The sequence below is a fragment of the Mercenaria mercenaria genome, chromosome 3 (assembly GCF_021730395.1).
Source record: "Mercenaria mercenaria strain notata chromosome 3, MADL_Memer_1, whole genome shotgun sequence".
Classification (NCBI taxonomy): Eukaryota; Metazoa; Mollusca; class Bivalvia; order Venerida; family Veneridae; genus Mercenaria; species Mercenaria mercenaria.
This window is the reverse complement of record NC_069363.1, coordinates 97,301,067-97,320,647: the sequence shown is the minus strand read 5'-3', so window position 1 is coordinate 97,320,647 and position 19,581 is coordinate 97,301,067. Positions and strand designations below refer to the sequence as shown.

The window sequence follows — 19,581 nt, the reverse complement described above, 5'->3', positions numbered from 1 at the left end:
AACTTTCAGGAGGAATATAGCATACACAAAAATACGTATCATTATCTACTTTTAAAAAGTTACGATCCAGTTTAAACCATATATACCCCTGTAATCAAGGGAAACCAGTTTTAAATATCGACTGAAACATTTCTTATAGTAAACAATAACTCCACCACTGTGGCGTTTAGATCTTGAGTTAAAATTTGGTCGAGGACAATTAAAATGTTCAAAACCTTCAATTTCGACATCACTATTCATTGAATTCCATGTTTCTGTCAATAAGAGCAAATCAAAATCTGAAACAAAATTCAAAAAGTCACAGTCTCTCCTTTTGGATGTTCCATAGTAAAACCCTTTACAGATTCCTAGTGGAATTTCACGGTTGAAACAGTATCAACTGTATATATTTTCCTGTCAATAAAAAGTTTGTCATATGAAAGATATGCCTCTTTTCCTGCATTTTTGGCCTTATTTAACATAGGAATTAATGATATACGGCGTTCCTGAATTATTTTGGGAAATTGTTCGCTCACACGAATGGGATCTGTGGGGCTGGACCCTTCTGATGAATCGGACAACTCCGATGCTGCTTTTTTCGCGTTTTCATATCTCTTCACATTTTCAGTTACTTTCTGTTTAATCAGCATTTTGTCGGGGTAGTTGTTTTGGAGCCCACATATTTACCTATTCTGTGGGCGCGTTCAATTTTAATACACTGGTCGGCATATGGTATTTCCAGTGTCTCCGTACAGTATTTCAATACGTTATAGAAAATGCCTGGTGGTACGGTGGTTCTTGTTAACATCTTTTCAGATTGACGATAAGTAGTATATAGCAAATTTATTTGGAGACCTAGCTTGAGATAGTGTTTTGGGCGCTAGATTCAATTTCAATATCACTATTGCTAAAAACATTTTTAAAAAATGTGTTCTCTCAATGAATTTATATTAGAGTGAAACCTTGCCTACAGGTAGCTTCAAGAAAAACCAAGGCTCGATTTGTGTTTGCAGCCAGAAGGTTCATTACTAAATGTGCTGTTCTTGAAAAACTCCACTGTGTGCAGTGATCTAAGAGTACATTTTTACAATTAGGAATTTTGAAGAGTTGTGGTTAAAACCTACGGAATTCCGTTAGGGCCATCGCCTTTGAATGTATTGATCTGAAACGCGATACTCGATAGTACGATGATGAAAACGCGAAATCACGAAACTACGATAAAGAAAACGCGACAGCACGATGATGATAACGCGATACTACGATAACGAAAACGCGATAATACGATAGTACGATGATGATAATGCGATACACTATCGCGTTTTCATTATCGCACTGTCGCGTTTTCACCATCGTACTATCGTATTATCGCATTTTCGTTATTGTAGTATCGTGATTTCGCAATATCATTATCATACTATCGCGTTATCACCATCGTACTGTCGCGTTATCATCATCGTACTGTCGCATTATCGTCATCGTACTGTCGCGTTATCACCATCGTAATGTCGCGTTATCACCATCGTACTATCGCGTTATCATCATCGTAATATCGCCTTCCGGTGCCCATGCGCACAGAAGAATTTCCTCTCCAGTGTTCTGGTTTCTATTTATCTTGTTATTTAAGCTCTGTTGAAATTAAAAATGATTTCTATTGCTTGCTAATGGGTTGTAAAAAGTTTTTTCAGCTAAAACCAAATATGTACTTAGGCAAAAACTCTGCAGGTCAATCGGTTTGAGTTTGACACTGATCGGAGCATCGCAAATATTCAAAGAATATTGTTTGCAGTTTTCATGGCACATAGTTTCTTTTAATGCATCAAAGTCTGGCAATTTTCTACAAAAATAAAATAAAAAGTAAAGCAGTTTACAACCAAAAGTGAGTTAACGCCCCCTTACTCAGACATTTTATTTATGATTTTACAGGAATGAGAAATGCAGTAAAATTATATCTGCACAGCATTTTGAACCAGGTTCAACATCCAACACGCTTTGTCTCCCTAATTTCATTTTCTGTAAATGACTCTTAAATTGAAGAAAGCTAAAAAGCATGGAAAAATGTTAATTATTTTTTGCTTTTGACTAACTAGCAGCTGTAGCTACAGGAGGATCATCAATACTAATCAAGATTTTCACACACTAGCACCCGCGTTCGAATCTGCATATCGCCCTATCGCTAGAGCAGGAGCTGTAGTTCTAAAAGTAAAACTTCTAATCTTCTCATTTTTAGCATGCACATACGCACCGGAAGGCGATGGTGCGATAATGATAACGCGACAGTACGATGGTGATAACGCGACAATACGATGGTGATAACGCGACAGTACGATGATGATAATGCGACAGTACGATGGTGATAACGCGACAGTACGATGGTGATAACGCGATAGTACGATAATGATATTGCGAAATCACGATACTACGATAACGAAAACGAGATAATACGACAGTACGATGGTGAAAACGCGACAGTACGATGGTGAAAACGCGATAGTATATCGCATTATCATCATCGTACTATCGTATTATCGCGTTTTCGTTATCGTAGTATCGCGTTATCATCATCGTGTTGTCGCGTTTTCGTTATCGTAGTTTCGTGATTTCGCGTTTTCATCCGATGATCGTACTATCGAGTATCGCGTTTGAGATCAACACATACAAAGGCGATGGCCCTAACGGAATTCCGTAGTATGTACATGCTTACATTGTGAATAATAAAATGTCTTATTGCTAAAAATAACTTGTGGCTGAGGAGGTAGTAAACAGTTTCTATTCCTACTCTCGAATTGGCCAGGGTCAAAATTAGAAGTATAAGGTAAGTTAGCAAATTGGGTAGATTATTGGTCATGTAAATAATAATGAGTGAAGTTTTTCTGTAAAGCATTAGAATCAGAGGACATAATCATTGAAAATTAATTGTTCAGCCAGTCAATGATGTATAGCCGAACTCCAACACAATGTTACCTCCCCTTATCGGTTGACAATCTCCTCACGGTAAGGAATTAAGCGTACACCAGATATTGCCATTTATTGAAAAGGTATTTTCCGAAAACGTGATTGTTTTTCGTCAACAAGGTTAGTAAAATCACGATTTACTTCTGTATTATACTACTATAGAAGAAAAGACCATTACTAATACTTTTAATAACCAGGCAGATACTGGTTATATGCTTCACAAGTGTTAAATAAGTCAAATTTAAGTAGAAACGCTAAAATTTGTGATAAAATGACAAGTTTATCATTTGATAAATGCATGTCGTGAACATTTTTGTCCTGATACCATCACCTATTTGCATTGTGGAGAAAATCTGAATCGTACGATTTATTTAGTTACATACAAAGAAAAAATGTGCAAAATTTCAGCTTTGTAAATGTTCAAATGACGGAGATATCGGTGATAAATAAGTGTCGATGGTGTACTGTGTACTGAGTTTTCAAAATAATATTTGTACTGTGTATTGCTGTTTCGTGTACTGAGTATTGAAATTGAAAATCGTGCATATTTTCAGCATTGATGGTCACTAAATAGACAAGGCATGTAATGATATTGGCCCAAATGATGGAATGTCTTTTTCTGTTTGCAGAATACATTCGAAATCACAGCGAAAATAACAAGCACCAGTTTGAACACTGAAATAACAACTTACAATAACAGTGGCACGCCAATAGTCACTCCGAGAAACTGTCTAAATACTAGCCATTGCCGAGTACAGGCCAAGCCACAAGTACACCCGTGAAGTTTTATAATAATGTAACACAGGAGCACTCTGTGTTTCATTGAAGGTTTCATAAACGTCGCCGTGTGGATGTCTCTTAATTATATTTTGGTAATGGTAGCATGTGTAAATGTTGATTTCTGCTAGCGGGCGTAGGTAGCATGCATTTTCACTGCCGTCCGTGATCAGGCCCTTACAATTTGCCCAAATCATATTTGTCTTTACAACCTTTTGGAAGGGTTTCTTTCTGTTTGAAATTTGTCCTTTTTGTAAGTGGTTCCTTTTTAAAACATGTATTTAAATATTTTCTGAATCAACAGTATTTTTTTTCCGCCTTTTTCTGCATATTTCTGGTGTTATCTTATAATGTACCTTTTTGCGGTTTTGGAGTTGAGCGTACTATAATATTTTCGTCATTTAGGCGGTGTTCAACAAACTTACATACAGTGGCCTTAAACTCGTTTGTCAAAAAGTTGAATCTGCAACGAAAAAAATCACAATATATCATTTATTAGTAGGGCCGCGGTTTCTGCAAGATACTGAGAGTAAGACTTACTTAGTGACATACCAATGCCATATTTAAAAAGTTACCTGTTTTTGAGATAATTCAAGAAATATCAACTTAAACAATGCTGAACAACACAAAGCGTAAAATATAGTTTACATTTACAACTGGTAAGCATAACAAAAATTGCCCACTGTTGCACTGTTGTGACTGTGAGTTACGATTTAGAGCTTATTACATAAATAACAACAGAGAAAACGTTAGAAACATCAATGTAAAAACATCACTTATCTTCAGGGCTAAAGAAATTACTGTTTTGTACTTTGAAAAGGAAATGATAATGTACATTTTGAAAGATTTATTCTATAAAACTCTGTGATAATGTCAACATTACACAGTACAGTAAAATGTGATACAGGTCAATACACAGTACATATATTTGCAATACACAGTCCACCATCGACGCTCATTTATGACCGATTTCTACGTCATTTGAACATTTACAAAGCTGAAATTTTGCACATGTTTTCTTAGTATGTAACTGAATAAATCGTACGATTCAGAATTTTAATAAGTGACAATATCGTGAGAAATGTATCCCCGGCCTGCATTTATCAAAAGATAAAGTTGCCGTTGTATCGCAAATTTTGATCTTTCTTCTTAAGATTGACTCATTTTACGTTTGTGAGAGCATATACACAGTAGCTGGTTTATAGAAAATACAATCCCCTTTTATTATAGCAATAAAATAGAGTAGTAAATTAGATTTTTTATTTACTTTGTTGACAAAAGTCAATCACTTTTTTGGAAAATACCTTATCACAAAATTGCAATATCCGGTGTACGCATCCTCACCGTGATCCTGCGCAGCGAGTCCCTGCTGAGAAATGGCGGTGAATGCGAAACAGCTAGTCAGGAAAACAGACGCTCATTGACAGGGGCCTCAGGAGATTGTAAACAGCTCAAAAACGGGACAGATGGCACATGCTTTTGAATACATTTTCAGATTCTGATGTGTCCTGGAATTCTAGAGCAGTAAACTAAATGATCCTATCATTTTTAGGGAAGTTCCTATAGGCCAGTTATCCTGAATGTCAACGTTAAACTAATTCCAACAGAAACTTTCTTATGATAAATATGTTTTTTAATGTGAAATGAAACACTAAAAAAAGTCATCAAAAATTGGGTGACAGGGTTTTCAGATACAACGTCGGAAAGTTTATGTTTGTTCGTTTTCTGACGATGTCTATTACCATGCACCATATCGCTCGTTTTCCTACTTCCGGTTCTGACGTAAACATTAGCGTCTGCAAAGTTTACCATGAAAGTTATTTAACCACCAAGACGAATATATTTCAAAGGATTGGTAAATATACGTTTATTTGCAACAGTAAATACAACATTTACGCCACTATGACTTTTTAAAAGAGGCGAAAATAAGCAAGGTCTTTTAATGTTTTATGTTTTCGCGATTTGTTTACTAGAGGCTAATGCACCTTACTATGTCCAGTATTGGGCACGTGAGCTTTGGTACTGTAAACATAGAGCTACATATTTATATCTATAATTGTAATGAAAAAACAACAACAGGTATTTATGACCAAAAAAAATCGAAACACACATTGCCTAATAAGGAATATAACCGAATTGGATTTTCGAAGTTTTGCAAATTTATTTGTTCTTTCACACCAGATCTGATTTCGCGGCCATTTACATTTCAGGATTATAATAAATATTAAATTAATTTGAAAAAGTTTAGGTTTAAAAAATATGTTTAGAATACTTTTAGTTTAATAATATAATTAATAATTAAATAGTTATTTTTTTTAGATGTTTTAAAAACTATACATTCAGTAGTTTAAGGATGAGTATCAGTGAATAAATGAAATGATACCACTACCAAATCACAAATTAATGATAGACCTGTTTTCTTCTAAACCACAGTAATAAATCATTTATAAGAGTGTGAGTAGTTTTATGTATTTTATGTGTTCGTCAAGTATTTTTATTTGTTTTGTCTATGTTAGTATGCAACCGTTAGCATCGAGAGAAGGGCATTAAAGTATTGATTCGCATTAGTATGTTTTTTCAAGAGCCTGTTTTTTCGTTAGAGGTGGTTTTTTTCGATGCAAGGTTGCAAGCTGTGATGTGAGCAGCGAATTTGTCATCTGTCTTACAATGAAATTTCCGAGTGTTTGTTATCCTGTAGATGTTTTTGGTAGCTTGTCTGTCAGAGTTAGTGTGATTACACTGATTTTCAGAACGAGATTACCCTTTATGATATCAACCCGAATTTTGTTTTTAGCACTTTCTGCCAAGAAAGTTGAGTGTTTTATGGCACTTATTTCGTTTTAGATGTTGATCAATGTATTGCCCATTTATTGCTTGTGTGCTAAGATGTATTATAATTTTTTTCTTTGACGTAGAGATCTTAAGTTGGCATTGCGCTTTAGTTCAGATATGATTAGTTCTTGTGTTACCCACTTTTTTGGCGAGTAGAGCTGAATGGTCTTATAGTGTTTGTTACCAGTTTTCTATTAATGCTTATTATCAATTTTTCTTTTGCATTTTGGTAATCATGAACGCATCGACATCCAGTATCTTTCTGACCCTATGTTATTGTCAATTGTTCAATGCATGATGCATTTTTTACTTAAACGTATATAATTATTATTAATCTGTATTATCCATTAATTGTTTCTTTCATTGATTCTGAATTTCTTATCATTATTAACTAATCTTGCTGTTCTCAATTATTTATTACCTTTAATGAATTTTCTTGTCTAATATTATAATCATAGCTTATGTTTCAGTTACGATTTATCACTTTATATTATATTTCTTTGTCTATGCCACAGTGTTCGCTTATCAAATATGAGTTCTTTTTACTTAGGTTTACTCTACGTGTTCTTAACGGGTATTAAAAAAATATTCTATTATTTGTAAGTGTTTGTTCTTTCAAGGATTAAATATAATTGAGTAACTTAAGAATTTCGTTTATCATGTCAAAAATCCGAAATTTCGATTAAATATGATAGCATTCGTATGGACTTACATAGTTAATCACAAATTGTAATTAATAATGGTAAATTATGCACAATCGATAGTTTTACATAATAAGCTTACACTTTTATCACGCAGACATATTCTCTGTCTTTTTAATTGCCACGAAAATTCTTACGCCCATACTTTGCTGTACCAATTGTTTTATCAATTTTTTTTTCACATTTACCAAGCACTTGCTGTTCCTTGTCGATTGACCAAAACGAAATTTTTGCTCATCTATTATTTCCAATGAATTTCCATTTTGCTTTGATGCGGATCTTTGTCGATCCCCAAGGCAATGCTTGATTCTCCATACATCTTACAATTGTTTCAAATTGCACATTTGATACATATTATCATTTTCACTAATCTGTTCATACAATGTAGTCATTTTTTCTATTATATGTTATTATAATATTAAATTTTTACAAAATAACTTAAATTAAATTTATCAATATAATTATTATTTTCTTTCAAATATTGATTTTTTTATTTATAATTTTCTCTTATATATTTATATTTTTTATAAAATTGAATTCTTTAAAAATTCCTTATGAAAAATGAATTTTTTTTGTTAAATTTGTTTGTCTTGAATTTTTTTTTTTGAAGATATAGTTTGGACTTGATATGTAAGTGGAAGGACTATGAGAATTCAGAGTAATTAGATAACTGGTATCAAGTTCAAGATTGATATAATAAGTTCAATGATTGATGATATAAATTTATTAAGTGAATGAAGAAGCTTTATGGAAAATTATGGAATAACCAAAAGACTCATTTCATCGTGTGCTTACTTCGATTCTGTCGATTTATTTTTGCATTTGGTAATTTCTTCAGAGGCTCAAGAGATAATGTTATGAATGATTATGAATAGTCTTGGTTATTATTATTTTCAGATGTTTTCCATGTTGACCTAGGTAAGTATCCTATTGCCATTAAAAGGAATTCAAATGTGATTTGCATATAAATATTATAATAGACATAAAATTTTACCATATGGAATCACACAAGTTACTCCCTTATAAACTAAAGTAAAACAGTATTTAAGATCGAACGTTGTTCTCACAAGTTAAAAATTACTAATACATAAAAAAGCATATACTTTATAAGGATATGTATATATGTAAAAGTAATTAAAAATTTTAATGCTTTAATGTGAATTTCTGAACTATCATGATATGAATACAATGATAATTAATTACGAAATAAAACAGTACGTGATAGTAAATATTAAATTTTTAGTTCGTAGATACGATTTACAAACAGTTAAGTTCCAATTCTTTCATTGCAACTACAACGCGATCCAACCAACATTCTACACCAGCCTGAATTATATACTTTTAGTATAATTTTATATATTTTTTTTTTCGGGATCTATTTGCTTTGAATGTCAATTGTCTTCTTAATTTGTACCTTTTAAAGTTATTGAAAATTTTTTTTTTATATGCGTTTTGTGCAATTCTATGCTTCTAAGGTACTTTTATTATCAACAAACAAACTAAGTATTCAAGAAAAAAATTATTTGTGTTAATACGGAGTATAATACACAAAATAAAAAAAAAAACATAAGCAAACCACTTAAGTAATAATTATCAAAATCAGACTTGACATCAGAAATATATACAAAACGTTATAAAAAAATGAATAACTTGAGAAAAATTCAAATCATGAACAACTCAATTAGTACGTCATATTTAAACAATTGATTTCTTATCAATAGTTAAGGTCTTGGAATTACTAAAAAAGTATGTAGAAATATCTTTTTAAGAATACTAGATATTTTTTAGAAATTATATTTTTTTAAAATACTTAAAAATCAATCGTGAACACATGCCCGTGAAAATGCATGCGCGCAGTCGAAAGCGCTACAGGCTAGAAAACAGCTCAAAAGGGCAGATGCACGCTTAAACTTCATCATGCTGAATTACTATATCTTTTAGAATCCATCTTTCGATTCTAACAATCAAATTTATTAAGTTTTTGTAAAATAAAAAAACTAAATAATTGTACAGTCGAAAGTAGTTGTGTTGTTCTTTCATCTTCACCTTTCTACTCTCTGATAACATAGTTTACCAGAATTTTAAATAAATTTTCAAAGTAAACTGCACATACTTGCATAGATTGTAATAGCATTTTTATGTATTTCTTTCTGAGGTAAACATTACTATTTATAAAAATTTTCCACAGAATAAGTGACAATATCGTGAGAAATGTATCCCCGGCCTGCATTTATCAAAAGATAAAGTTGCCGTTGTATCGCAAATTTTGATCTTTCTTCTTAAGATTGACTCATTTTACGTTTGTGAGAGCATATACACAGTAGCTGGTTTATAGAAAATACAATCCCCTTTTATTATAGCAATAAAATAGAGTAGTAAATTAGATTTTTTATTTACTTTGTTGACAAAAGTCAATCACTTTTTTGGAAAATACCTTATCACAAAATTGCAATATCCGGTGTACGCATCCTCACCGTGATCCTGCGCAGCGAGTCCCTGCTGAGAAATGGCGGTGAATGCGAAACAGCTAGTCAGGAAAACAGACGCTCATTGACAGGGGCCTCAGGAGATTGTAAACAGCTCAAAAACGGGACAGATGGCACATGCTTTTGAATACATTTTCAGATTCTGATGTGTCCTGGAATTCTAGAGCAGTAAACTAAATGATCCTATCATTTTTAGGGAAGTTCCTATAGGCCAGTTATCCTGAATGTCAACGTTAAACTAATTCCAACAGAAACTTTCTTATGATAAATATGTTTTTTAATGTGAAATGAAACACTAAAAAAAGTCATCAAAAATTGGGTGACAGGGTTTTCAGATACAACGTCGGAAAGTTTATGTTTGTTCGTTTTCTGACGATGTCTATTACCATGCACCATATCGCTCGTTTTCCTACTTCCGGTTCTGACGTAAACATTAGCGTCTGCAAAGTTTACCATGAAAGTTATTTAACCACCAAGACGAATATATTTCAAAGGATTGGTAAATATACGTTTATTTGCAACAGTAAATACAACATTTACGCCACTATGACTTTTTAAAAGAGGCGAAAATAAGCAAGGTCTTTTAATGTTTTATGTTTTCGCGATTTGTTTACTAGAGGCTAATGCACCTTACTATGTCCAGTATTGGGCACGTGAGCTTTGGTACTGTAAACATAGAGCTACATATTTATATCTATAATTGTAATGAAAAAACAACAACAGGTATTTATGACCAAAAAAAATCGAAACACACATTGCCTAATAAGGAATATAACCGAATTGGATTTTCGAAGTTTTGCAAATTTATTTGTTCTTTCACCAGATCTGATTTCGCGGCCATTTTCCACAGAGGTCCAGGCTTAGTTATACCTAAGATGAGAGATGAAAGTTTGTTTGACTGTGTTTTAAATGAAGTAAGTCATTGTGAATCCAAAAAAGTGTGTTGTCTTTTTCAGGTGTGCTTGATTACAGTTACAAACTGGTTTGGTTATTCGAGACGCCTCGGTTTGTTTTCGGAGCTACGAAAACTGTTTATTGCCACCATAAGGTATGTTATCAAATTTTCAACATCACAATATAGGGATAAGTAGTCATATTTCTGACTTTTTCATGCATGTAGTGTCAAAAAGAGGAAAGCTTTCATTAATTTATGCATAGACCTATCTTGCATGTGAGAGTTGTTTGAAAAAGGGAGGTAATAAAAACTGTGAAAATAGGCACTTTTTACAAAAAAGAAAATCAAAGTTTGATTTTTTTTGTATGGAAATGAATACCAGATACTTTATCATTCGTGTTTTTGAAAATAAACATCAAGAATAAAATAGTTTCAAGTAGATTTTCTATAATTTGTAGAAACTTAGTGATTTTTTTTTTTCAGAACAAAATATGGCCTCTTCAGTTTATACTAAAACTCGCTGAGTAACAGTTTATTCAGTAAGTGTGTTGAAGTCGGACAATGTCTGATATGGTCCGGACCGTGTGATCGATATGGCTACGTGTATGTCAGAATCATATTAGATGGAAAACATGTCAAACTGCTATGTCACCTACCTAACTGATCCCACACTGCAGCGTGACAGTCAGATTCATGTGTCACATCGCTGCCATAACCGACTCTGCGTTAAGTTGTCTCACCTTTCTTATGAACCGCAAACAGTCGACAATAATAGAAAGTCATGTCTTTATGTAAAGAATGTAGTGGTCATCGGAGATATGAGAGATGTACTTTTATCGGTAATATTTATTAATATTTGAATGTTCTCTCACTGTTGCAGAGTTCCAGTTTACAATTACCAAGTTTTGTAGTTGTTGTTGTTGTTTTAGTTTTTGTTATTTCTGCTACTGTTTTCGTAAAAGTTTAGCTTGCAAGTCCGTAGTTATGTTCAGCAGATACGCCAGATGTAGACGGGCCAGCTGTGTATAAAGTATTTTGGTACTGTAATGGGCTCGCAGTTCTTTTTCTAAGGAAGTATCGCGAATATTTTTACTTCGGCAAGGACTGTCCAGCTGCATGATATTTTTTTTAACTTTGTCCTTGTGTCTCAGCTGAAGGAACACTTGGCTGCTGCTTTTGATTTCACCACAGCAGCCCTTGCAAGACGAAGTGTTGCAACGCCATGGCCCAGTGTTCTTGAATGTGTTGCCGAATGGCAGAGACCAGGAAAGTTTCGACTCCAGCATGTAGAGCTTGGTGCTAAGTTATAGACAGATGAATGCATGCTCTCGCACATGTTGATGTTGTACTGTTTGCATATGCTCTTATAAGCCCTTCATCGCTGAAGATCCTGTTGATTTCTTCCTGTATGGTGTTTCTAAAGGTCTGCATTTGTCAGTTCCAGATGGATGTCATAGGGTAGTAATTTAGTTGTGTAGTGTTGAAGGTGGTTAAATTAGGTGAATGCACACTTTGGAGTTTTCCCGACAGAACGTATGATTACCGCTCAGACACCGTGTTATGTATTTAATGACTAAACAACCCCTAGCCGCAAAGTTTTGCCCATGTAGTTTGAGACCTCTGAGATGCTGTACCTCTAGTCTTATCCTGGCACGAATGCAAGTAGCAAGTTTCTGCATGGAGATAGATTTTGTGTATTGTCGCGTAATACTTTGCAGTTTCAGTTAACGTATGTTTTTCTTTTAAGTGCTCATAGCCGATGGACCAGGCACTTGAAGTGTTCAGAATATATTTTTTGCCCCACTTGTAATCATTGATAGCCTTTGCTACTTGTGTGCTTGCATCTGTAGTTATGGATTGTATTTTTACCAGTCCACAATGTGTTATTTTGTCCAGGCTTTGGTTTAGGAGTAATCGCTCACTGGAGGAAATTGGGGCCTCTGATTAGTAGTTTTTTGTGCAATTACTCGACGCATGATTGCAGTTCTTTTTTCTCCAGTGCTTGTTAGCGATGGCAGTTGCTATAGGTAGAGTTTAGGTAGAGATCTATATGTTGAGCGATCAATTGCGACTCCAAATCTTTGTTGTGCAGACTCGAAGCTTCCACGAAGTGTTCGTGAAAATGAGACATCGAATTGAATGCTGACGCGATTGCTTGTTCCGGCGTTTCAGACACACGCTTTATGTACCTTTGATTTTCTAATATTGCTTGTTCATTCAATGCAGTCACCTTCTCACTTGATTTGTTCATCTTTCTTTAAAAGGCATTGCTTACTTGGTGGTTTTATATTCCGACAAGATATAATCAGTGACACATCCTCAATGCCAACTTCCGATTTCATCACCGGCAAAAGTAACATGTCCTTTAGTGCCCTTATAGTTGGACCTCTTGAATTTGTTATTGTATCTGACATTTCAAGAGTTGGTGTTTCAAACTTGCAGCTACTGCATACAGCTAACAGCATAATCCTTTTCTTTTATCAATTTTTACAGAAGTAGAAGGAACGCTACACTTATAGATTAGCTGTATTAGTTGTCAAAACTTTACAATGTTAACAATAATGTCACCATTTTGAATTTTGTTCTGCTTTGTTTCAGATTGGAGTCTTAGCCTGTGCGGAAGTGTATTTACGTATGAAGTATCCGGATTTTCATTTTTGATTACATAAAGAACATCTCTTGCTTCACTTGTGTTCAATCGCTGCAGTCGAAGGTCTGGATTGTCAGTCATTTCAACATTCCTATTTAGTATTAGGTAAATTTTGCTTTTGCTTTCCTATATTGCCACCTTTAAACTGAGTCCTACGTTTTCCATGAGAATGCTTGTAGCAGTGTTTCTTTTTCAAGGTATTTTCTTTAAACGTTTTTGTAGATTAATCCAGCCTTTTTACAATAATTTCAATACACTATTTCACAGTGTGGTCTAAATCCTAAGTGATTCTCCCAAAAAAGCAAAGATGCTGCATTTGGAGTGGCTTATCACTGGGTTATTGTCACAAAAAATGAAAGCTGAGTTGGCTTATCAGGGTCTGTGGTATAAGATTACATTATTAATGAGGTTTTTGACACTCTCTGGACTGTTTGTCTTTGGACATTGTGCTAATTTTCAAACAAGACCGGATGGTACTTCCCTTTAAATACAAGGTAATTATTTAAGTCTCTCTTATGGCAGCTTAAGAGTATCGTTAAATTTATAAGGTGCTAGTTTTAGAGTTGTTTCTTCATTTAGGCATGAGTAGGTGTATATTTAACATATTTTAAAAGGAAACCAGTCATTTGTATAATCTGTAGTGACGAAAACCGCTCAAAAGCTGAAAATTTGAGCCGAGTCGCATACATATTTCATTGTGTTTCCAGAAAGGTAAGTGTCCTCTGCACTTAAATGTCATTTTCAGACTTTTTTCTCATACATAAGGAGAACTTAAAGGGTCACAAATATCCTGGTTAAGATGTGGAAGGAAGGGATGCTTTTAAACCGGTATACTGTTAGTAGACATTCATGGCTAAATTTTGCTTGGAATTACCTAAGATTATCATGTTGGTAAAATGAGAAGTGCACAGAGAAAACTCAACACCAGGCCAGTATGTTTTTAGCTCACCTGTCACATAGTGACAAGGTGAGCTTTTGTGATCACCCTTCGTCCGTCGTCAGTCCGTCCGTCCGTGCGTCCGTCAACAATTTCTTGTCTGCACGATAGAGGTTTCATTTATGATTTTATTTTAACCAAACTTGCACACAACTTGTATCACCATAAGATCACGGTTCCTTTCTTGAACTGGCCAGATCCCATTATGGGTTCCAGAGTTATGGCCCCTGAAAGAGCCAAAATTAGCTATTTTGACCTTGTCTGCAGAATAGCAGCTTTATTTATGATTTTATTTTTACCAAACTGGCACACAACTTGTATCACCATAAGATCTCAGTTCCTTTCTTGAACTGGCCTGATTCCATTATGGGTTCCAGAGTTATGGCCCCTGAAAAGGCCAGAATTGGCTATTTTGACCTTGTCTGCACAATAGCAGCTTCATTTATGATTTGATTTTAACCAAACTTGCATACAACTTGTATCACCATAAGATCTTGGTTCCTTTGTTGAACTGGCGAGATCCCATTATGGGTTCCAGAGTGATGGCCCCTGAAAGGGCCAGAATTGGCTATTTTGACCTTGTCTGCACAATAGCAGCTTCATTTATGATTTGAATTTAATCAAACTTGCACAAAACTTGTGTCACCATAAGATCTCAGTTCCTTTCTTGAATCGGCCAGATCCCTTAATGGGTTCCAGAGTTATGGCCCCTGAAAGGGCCAAAATTAGCTATTTTGACCTTGTCTGCACAATAGCAGCTTCATTTATGATTTGATTTTAACCAGACTTGCACACAACTTGTATCACCACAAGATCTTGCTTCCTTTTTTCAACTGGCCAGATTCCGTCATGGGTTCCAGAGTTATGGCCCCTTAAAGGTCCAAAATTGGCTATTTTGGCTTTTGCAGCCATATAGAGACTTCATTTATGGTTTTATTTGATACAAACTTCCAAAATATCTTCAGCAACAATAAATCTTGGATTCCATGACAAATCAGATCCAATCGTAGGTTCCAGAGTTATCTTATATCTGATTACCTCCCCTGATTGTAATAAAAATGGATTTATATCAGTAAGTACTTATAGGACTTATTTGAAATTTCATCATTGTTATTAGTTGGACTGAGACAATCAGGGTAGATAACTATGAACTGATTTTATATCAAATTACCTCCCTTTATTTCAAATTAAAATGGGTATATCTCCATAACTAATGAAGATACTGATCTGAAATTTCATTTATGTCAACAGATTTATTTGGCAGATCCTTCTTTTGTTCACTTAAAATATATTTTTTTAATTACTTCCCTTTTACGTTACTATAAATAGCTTATTTTTAGTAACTTTTTTATTATTGGCCATAGGGAAAAACTTAGACCACTTTTCTGTGGTACAACATAGATGGTACCTCCAATTTTTAGGTGTATTTTGACATACCTATACCTTGTAAGAATTTTTTTTTCTTTTTGGTTAAATTTCTTCGCTTTGTTGTTCCTGTCCTTTGGACTTGGATATTTTTTCTGAGGACCTTCTTGTCTGCAAGTGCAATGATAACAGGTGAGCGATATAGGGCTATCATGGCCCTCTTGTTATAGTTATTTTATTACATGGTTACGTAGTAGTGCTGCTGGGATATGGTAAAATAATGGTTATCGGGCAAGATATATTTCTCTTTAAGGAGGCAGTAAACAGTTTCTAGCCCTACTTTCGAACTGGCAGGGTCAAAATCAGAAATATAGGGTTAGCAAATTGGGTAGATTATTGGTCATGTAAATAATTATGAATGAAAGTTTTCTGTAAATCATTAGAATCAGAGTACATTGAAAATTAATTGTTCAGCCAGTCAATGATGTATAGCGAGTCCCTGTTGAGAAATGGCGGTGAATGCGAAACTATGTCTTTTTTCAGTTAGTCGGGAAAACAGACGCTCATTGACAGGAACCTCAGGAGAATGTATAACTGCTCAAGAACGGTACGGATGGCACATACTTTTGAATACATTTTCAGATGTTGGTGTGTCCTTGAATTCTAGAGCAGTTAACTAAATGATCCTTATCATTTGCAGGGAATTTCATATGGATGTTTGAAGTTTTGCCAATTTGTGTGTTTTTGTCACCAGATTTCGCGGCCATTTCCCATAGAGGTCTAAGGCTTAGCTATATCTTAGATGACAGATGAAAATTGTTTGACTGTGCTTTAAATGGAGTCAGTCATTGTGAATCCGAAAATGTATGCTGTCTTTTTCAGGTGTGTGTTTGATTACAGTTACAGACTGGTTCTGATCTTCGGGGCGTCTCGGTTTGTTTTGGAGCTCAAATAAACTGTTTGTTGCCACCTTAAGGAGGTAGTAAACAGTTTCTAGCCCTACTTTCGAATCGTCCAGGGTCAAAATTAGAAATATAAGGTAAGTTAGAAAATTGGGTAGATTATTGGTCATGTAAATAATAATGAATGAAGGTTTTCTGTAAATCATAAGAATCGTAGGACATTGAAAATAAATTGTTCAGCCAGTCAGTGATGTATAGCGAGTCCCTGTTGAGAAATGGCGGTGAATGCGAAACTGTCTTTTTTCAGTTAGTCGGGAAAACAGACGCTCATTGACAGGGGCCTCAGGGGATTGTAAATAGCACAAAAACGTTACGGATGGTATTTTCTATGGATTTTTGTTGGTAAAGTTTGTGTTTTTGTCACCAGACTTCGAGGCCATTTTCCACAGAGGTCCAGCCGGTGCTAGGGGGCGTGGGCAGTGTTACATTTTCCATTACTGCTCATGGACAGACTCGGTCAAACCGAGTCTGCACTTTTCACTGTCTTGTTCTCGGTGCTTCCGGGGGGTCTGCTTTTCGGATTTTAGTTCTACCTAAGATGACAGATAACATTTGTTTTACTGTGTATTGTATGAAGTCAGTCATTGTGTATCCAAAAATACATGTTGTCTTTTTCAGGTGTGCTTAATTACAGTTACAGACTGGTTTGGTTATTTGGGGCGTCACGGCTTGTTTTGGGAGCTGAAAAAAACTGTTTATTGCCACCTTAGGAAAAAACTCGAATACTGTTTCAGAAAATGATTTGGAAGGTTACACGATGCATAGGAAATTATAAGCGACTTTCACTAATTCTAGGCTCCGTGTTATTAGTTTATTCATGGATTTATATATTGCCCAATAAACTTTCAGATATTGAAATAAGACCGTGTAAGATAGAGAAATTAGATCCATGGGACGAATCTTTGAAGCCTTATTTGGTTGACCCACCGCCACTTAAATGCTCGAATCGTCAGCAGTTGATGTTCGTTGATAGTAAAGGTAACTTACAGTTCAATAACACAGTGATGAGGATATACAAACTAGACAAAACGTCACTTAATTGTTCATATAGCATTATGAAAAGAGAAGATGGAGATGCGGAAGTGACGTTTAAACCGGAAGTGAAGTTTGTGGTACCGGTGTTTGTGAAAAGTCACGTGTTCCGTGTAAAATGCTTGAATTCAACAAAAATCGTTTTGTATGATTACCTTCACTTTAACCCATTTTGGAATGAAGATGCTAAACATAGTGACGACATAGAAAATGAAACCCAAGAAAAACTCAGTGTTATAATATTTGGAATAGACTCGGTTTCGCGGTCACATGCGTTACGGAATCTTCCGAAATCTTACAAATTTCTGCTGGATGAATTAAATGCATATGATTTTGAAGGTTACAGCAAAGTTGGTGAAAACACATGGCCTAACTTAGTACCACTGTTAACAGGCCAGTCTCACAGAAACTTTCCATTAGTTCAACATTTGCGAAAACATGTAGATTCTATGCCTTTGATTTGGAACGAGAAAGTCGTGCAGCATTTTGCTACCTTCTTTGCGGAGGATAGACCCGATATTTCAACATTTAATTTTGTAAAAAGTGGTTTTAAATATGTACCCACCGATTACTTTTTTCGTCCATATACACTAGGGATGCATAAATTCGAGCCGAAAATTATTGATTATTTGGGAAACCCATCATGGGATTGCTATGGTGTGAAGAATTATTTTGATATACAAATTGAATATTTGAAAGGCTTTCTTAATAGGTATATCAATAAAAGAAAATACGTGTATTTCTGGAATAATCAAGTATGCCACGAACAGTTTACAACCCTGAGTCGCGGCGACGAGTCTTTGTTGGATTTTCTGAAATGGATGAAATACACAAATCAAACCAAAAATGCAATATTTGTCGTTATCAGTGACCATGGCTACCGGATAGGTGGCGCGTCTTTGACCCATGTGGGCAGGGCTGAAAACAACAAACCGTGGCTGATGATTCATGTTCCAAAATTTCTAAAAGAAAAGTATAAATGGTTACATACGACATTGTCTGAAAATACACTAAAACTTAGTACTCATTATGACATGTATCAAACAATGTTAGATTTAATTCAAGATGTAGCATTTTCTGAACAAAAGACGAAACCTGTCAAAACAGAACTAGTTCGAAGGAATTTATTCCACAATATTCCATTAGAGAGAACATGTGCTGATGCCGGCATTGAAGAGAAATATTGCACCTGTAAAGAAAAGGTTAATATCTCAACAACAAGTGATGTTGTGCTATCAATGGCCAAGTTTCTTGTGAAAGGAATCAATGACATTTTATCAAAGAACGAAGATGTGTGTTGCACCCTTTCCCTCCATAATGTAACAGAAGCCTCGGTTTCGTATTCAAACAGTGATCAAGATAATACACCAAATGGACAAACTAACCCAGGATTCTTTCACCAATTATTCTTCAGAAAAAAGCAAGATATAACTGGTCGTTATTATATACTATTCCATACTATCCCTGGATTCGCATATTTTGAAGGAACTGTTGACTTTTCAGAATTTGGACCGGAAGGAGTCCCAAATGAAATGACAATGATTGGTGAACCATCCCGGCTAGACAGATATGGAAACCAATCACAGTGCGTCCAAGATTCCTTTCTAAGACTATTTTGTTATTGTAAAAATTACAAGCCTGAAACATGATAAAAATCAAATGATAGTTCTTTAATTTGTTGTTAGTTCAACAGTCCTGCTGCAAAAACAAGCATATGACAAGGTGCACTAGGGTCAGTTATTCAGAAGAACCTCGGGACGCGCTGATTACCTCTCTTACCATCAGCTTAGATACCCTAGACAGCTTTATAGACCATATTTCAAATAATACACTCAAACAGGCCCTTTGAAGTTTTCTGGAAACACTTCATGAAACATTTCATGAAATTTTCTGCCTTTCAAATATTCTGTTGAACATTTATTTAAAGACAGAGCTAGATCCTATAAATATATGTTTTATTTCTATATAAAAATATGCTAATTTTCTTTAATATGAAAATATGTAAAAAGCGGA

The 19,581-nt window shown here is 34.7% G+C and overlaps 2 protein-coding genes across 2 annotated transcripts in view; both read left to right on the top strand.

Moving 5' to 3' along the window:
* The window catches only part of LOC123523750 (uncharacterized), a 24,664-nt gene extending 12,732 nt beyond the window's left edge, over window positions 1–11,932 (top strand). The window contains exons 3-4 of the mRNA XM_053539865.1: window positions 10,551–10,641; window positions 11,774–11,932. Coding sequence (XP_053395840.1) covers window positions 10,551–10,641; window positions 11,774–11,932 — 250 coding nt within the window. The remainder of the gene's footprint in view (window positions 1–10,550; window positions 10,642–11,773) is intronic.
* Window positions 10,097–19,581, top strand: LOC123523936 (uncharacterized). Its single transcript, XM_045301709.2, has 5 exons — window positions 10,097–10,226; window positions 10,684–10,775; window positions 13,221–13,377; window positions 16,457–16,613; window positions 17,155–19,581. The coding sequence occupies exon 5, from the start codon at window positions 17,274–17,276 to the stop codon at window positions 19,215–19,217; it is 1,944 nt and encodes a 647-aa protein (XP_045157644.2). The 5' UTR covers window positions 10,097–10,226; window positions 10,684–10,775; window positions 13,221–13,377; window positions 16,457–16,613; window positions 17,155–17,273; the 3' UTR covers window positions 19,218–19,581.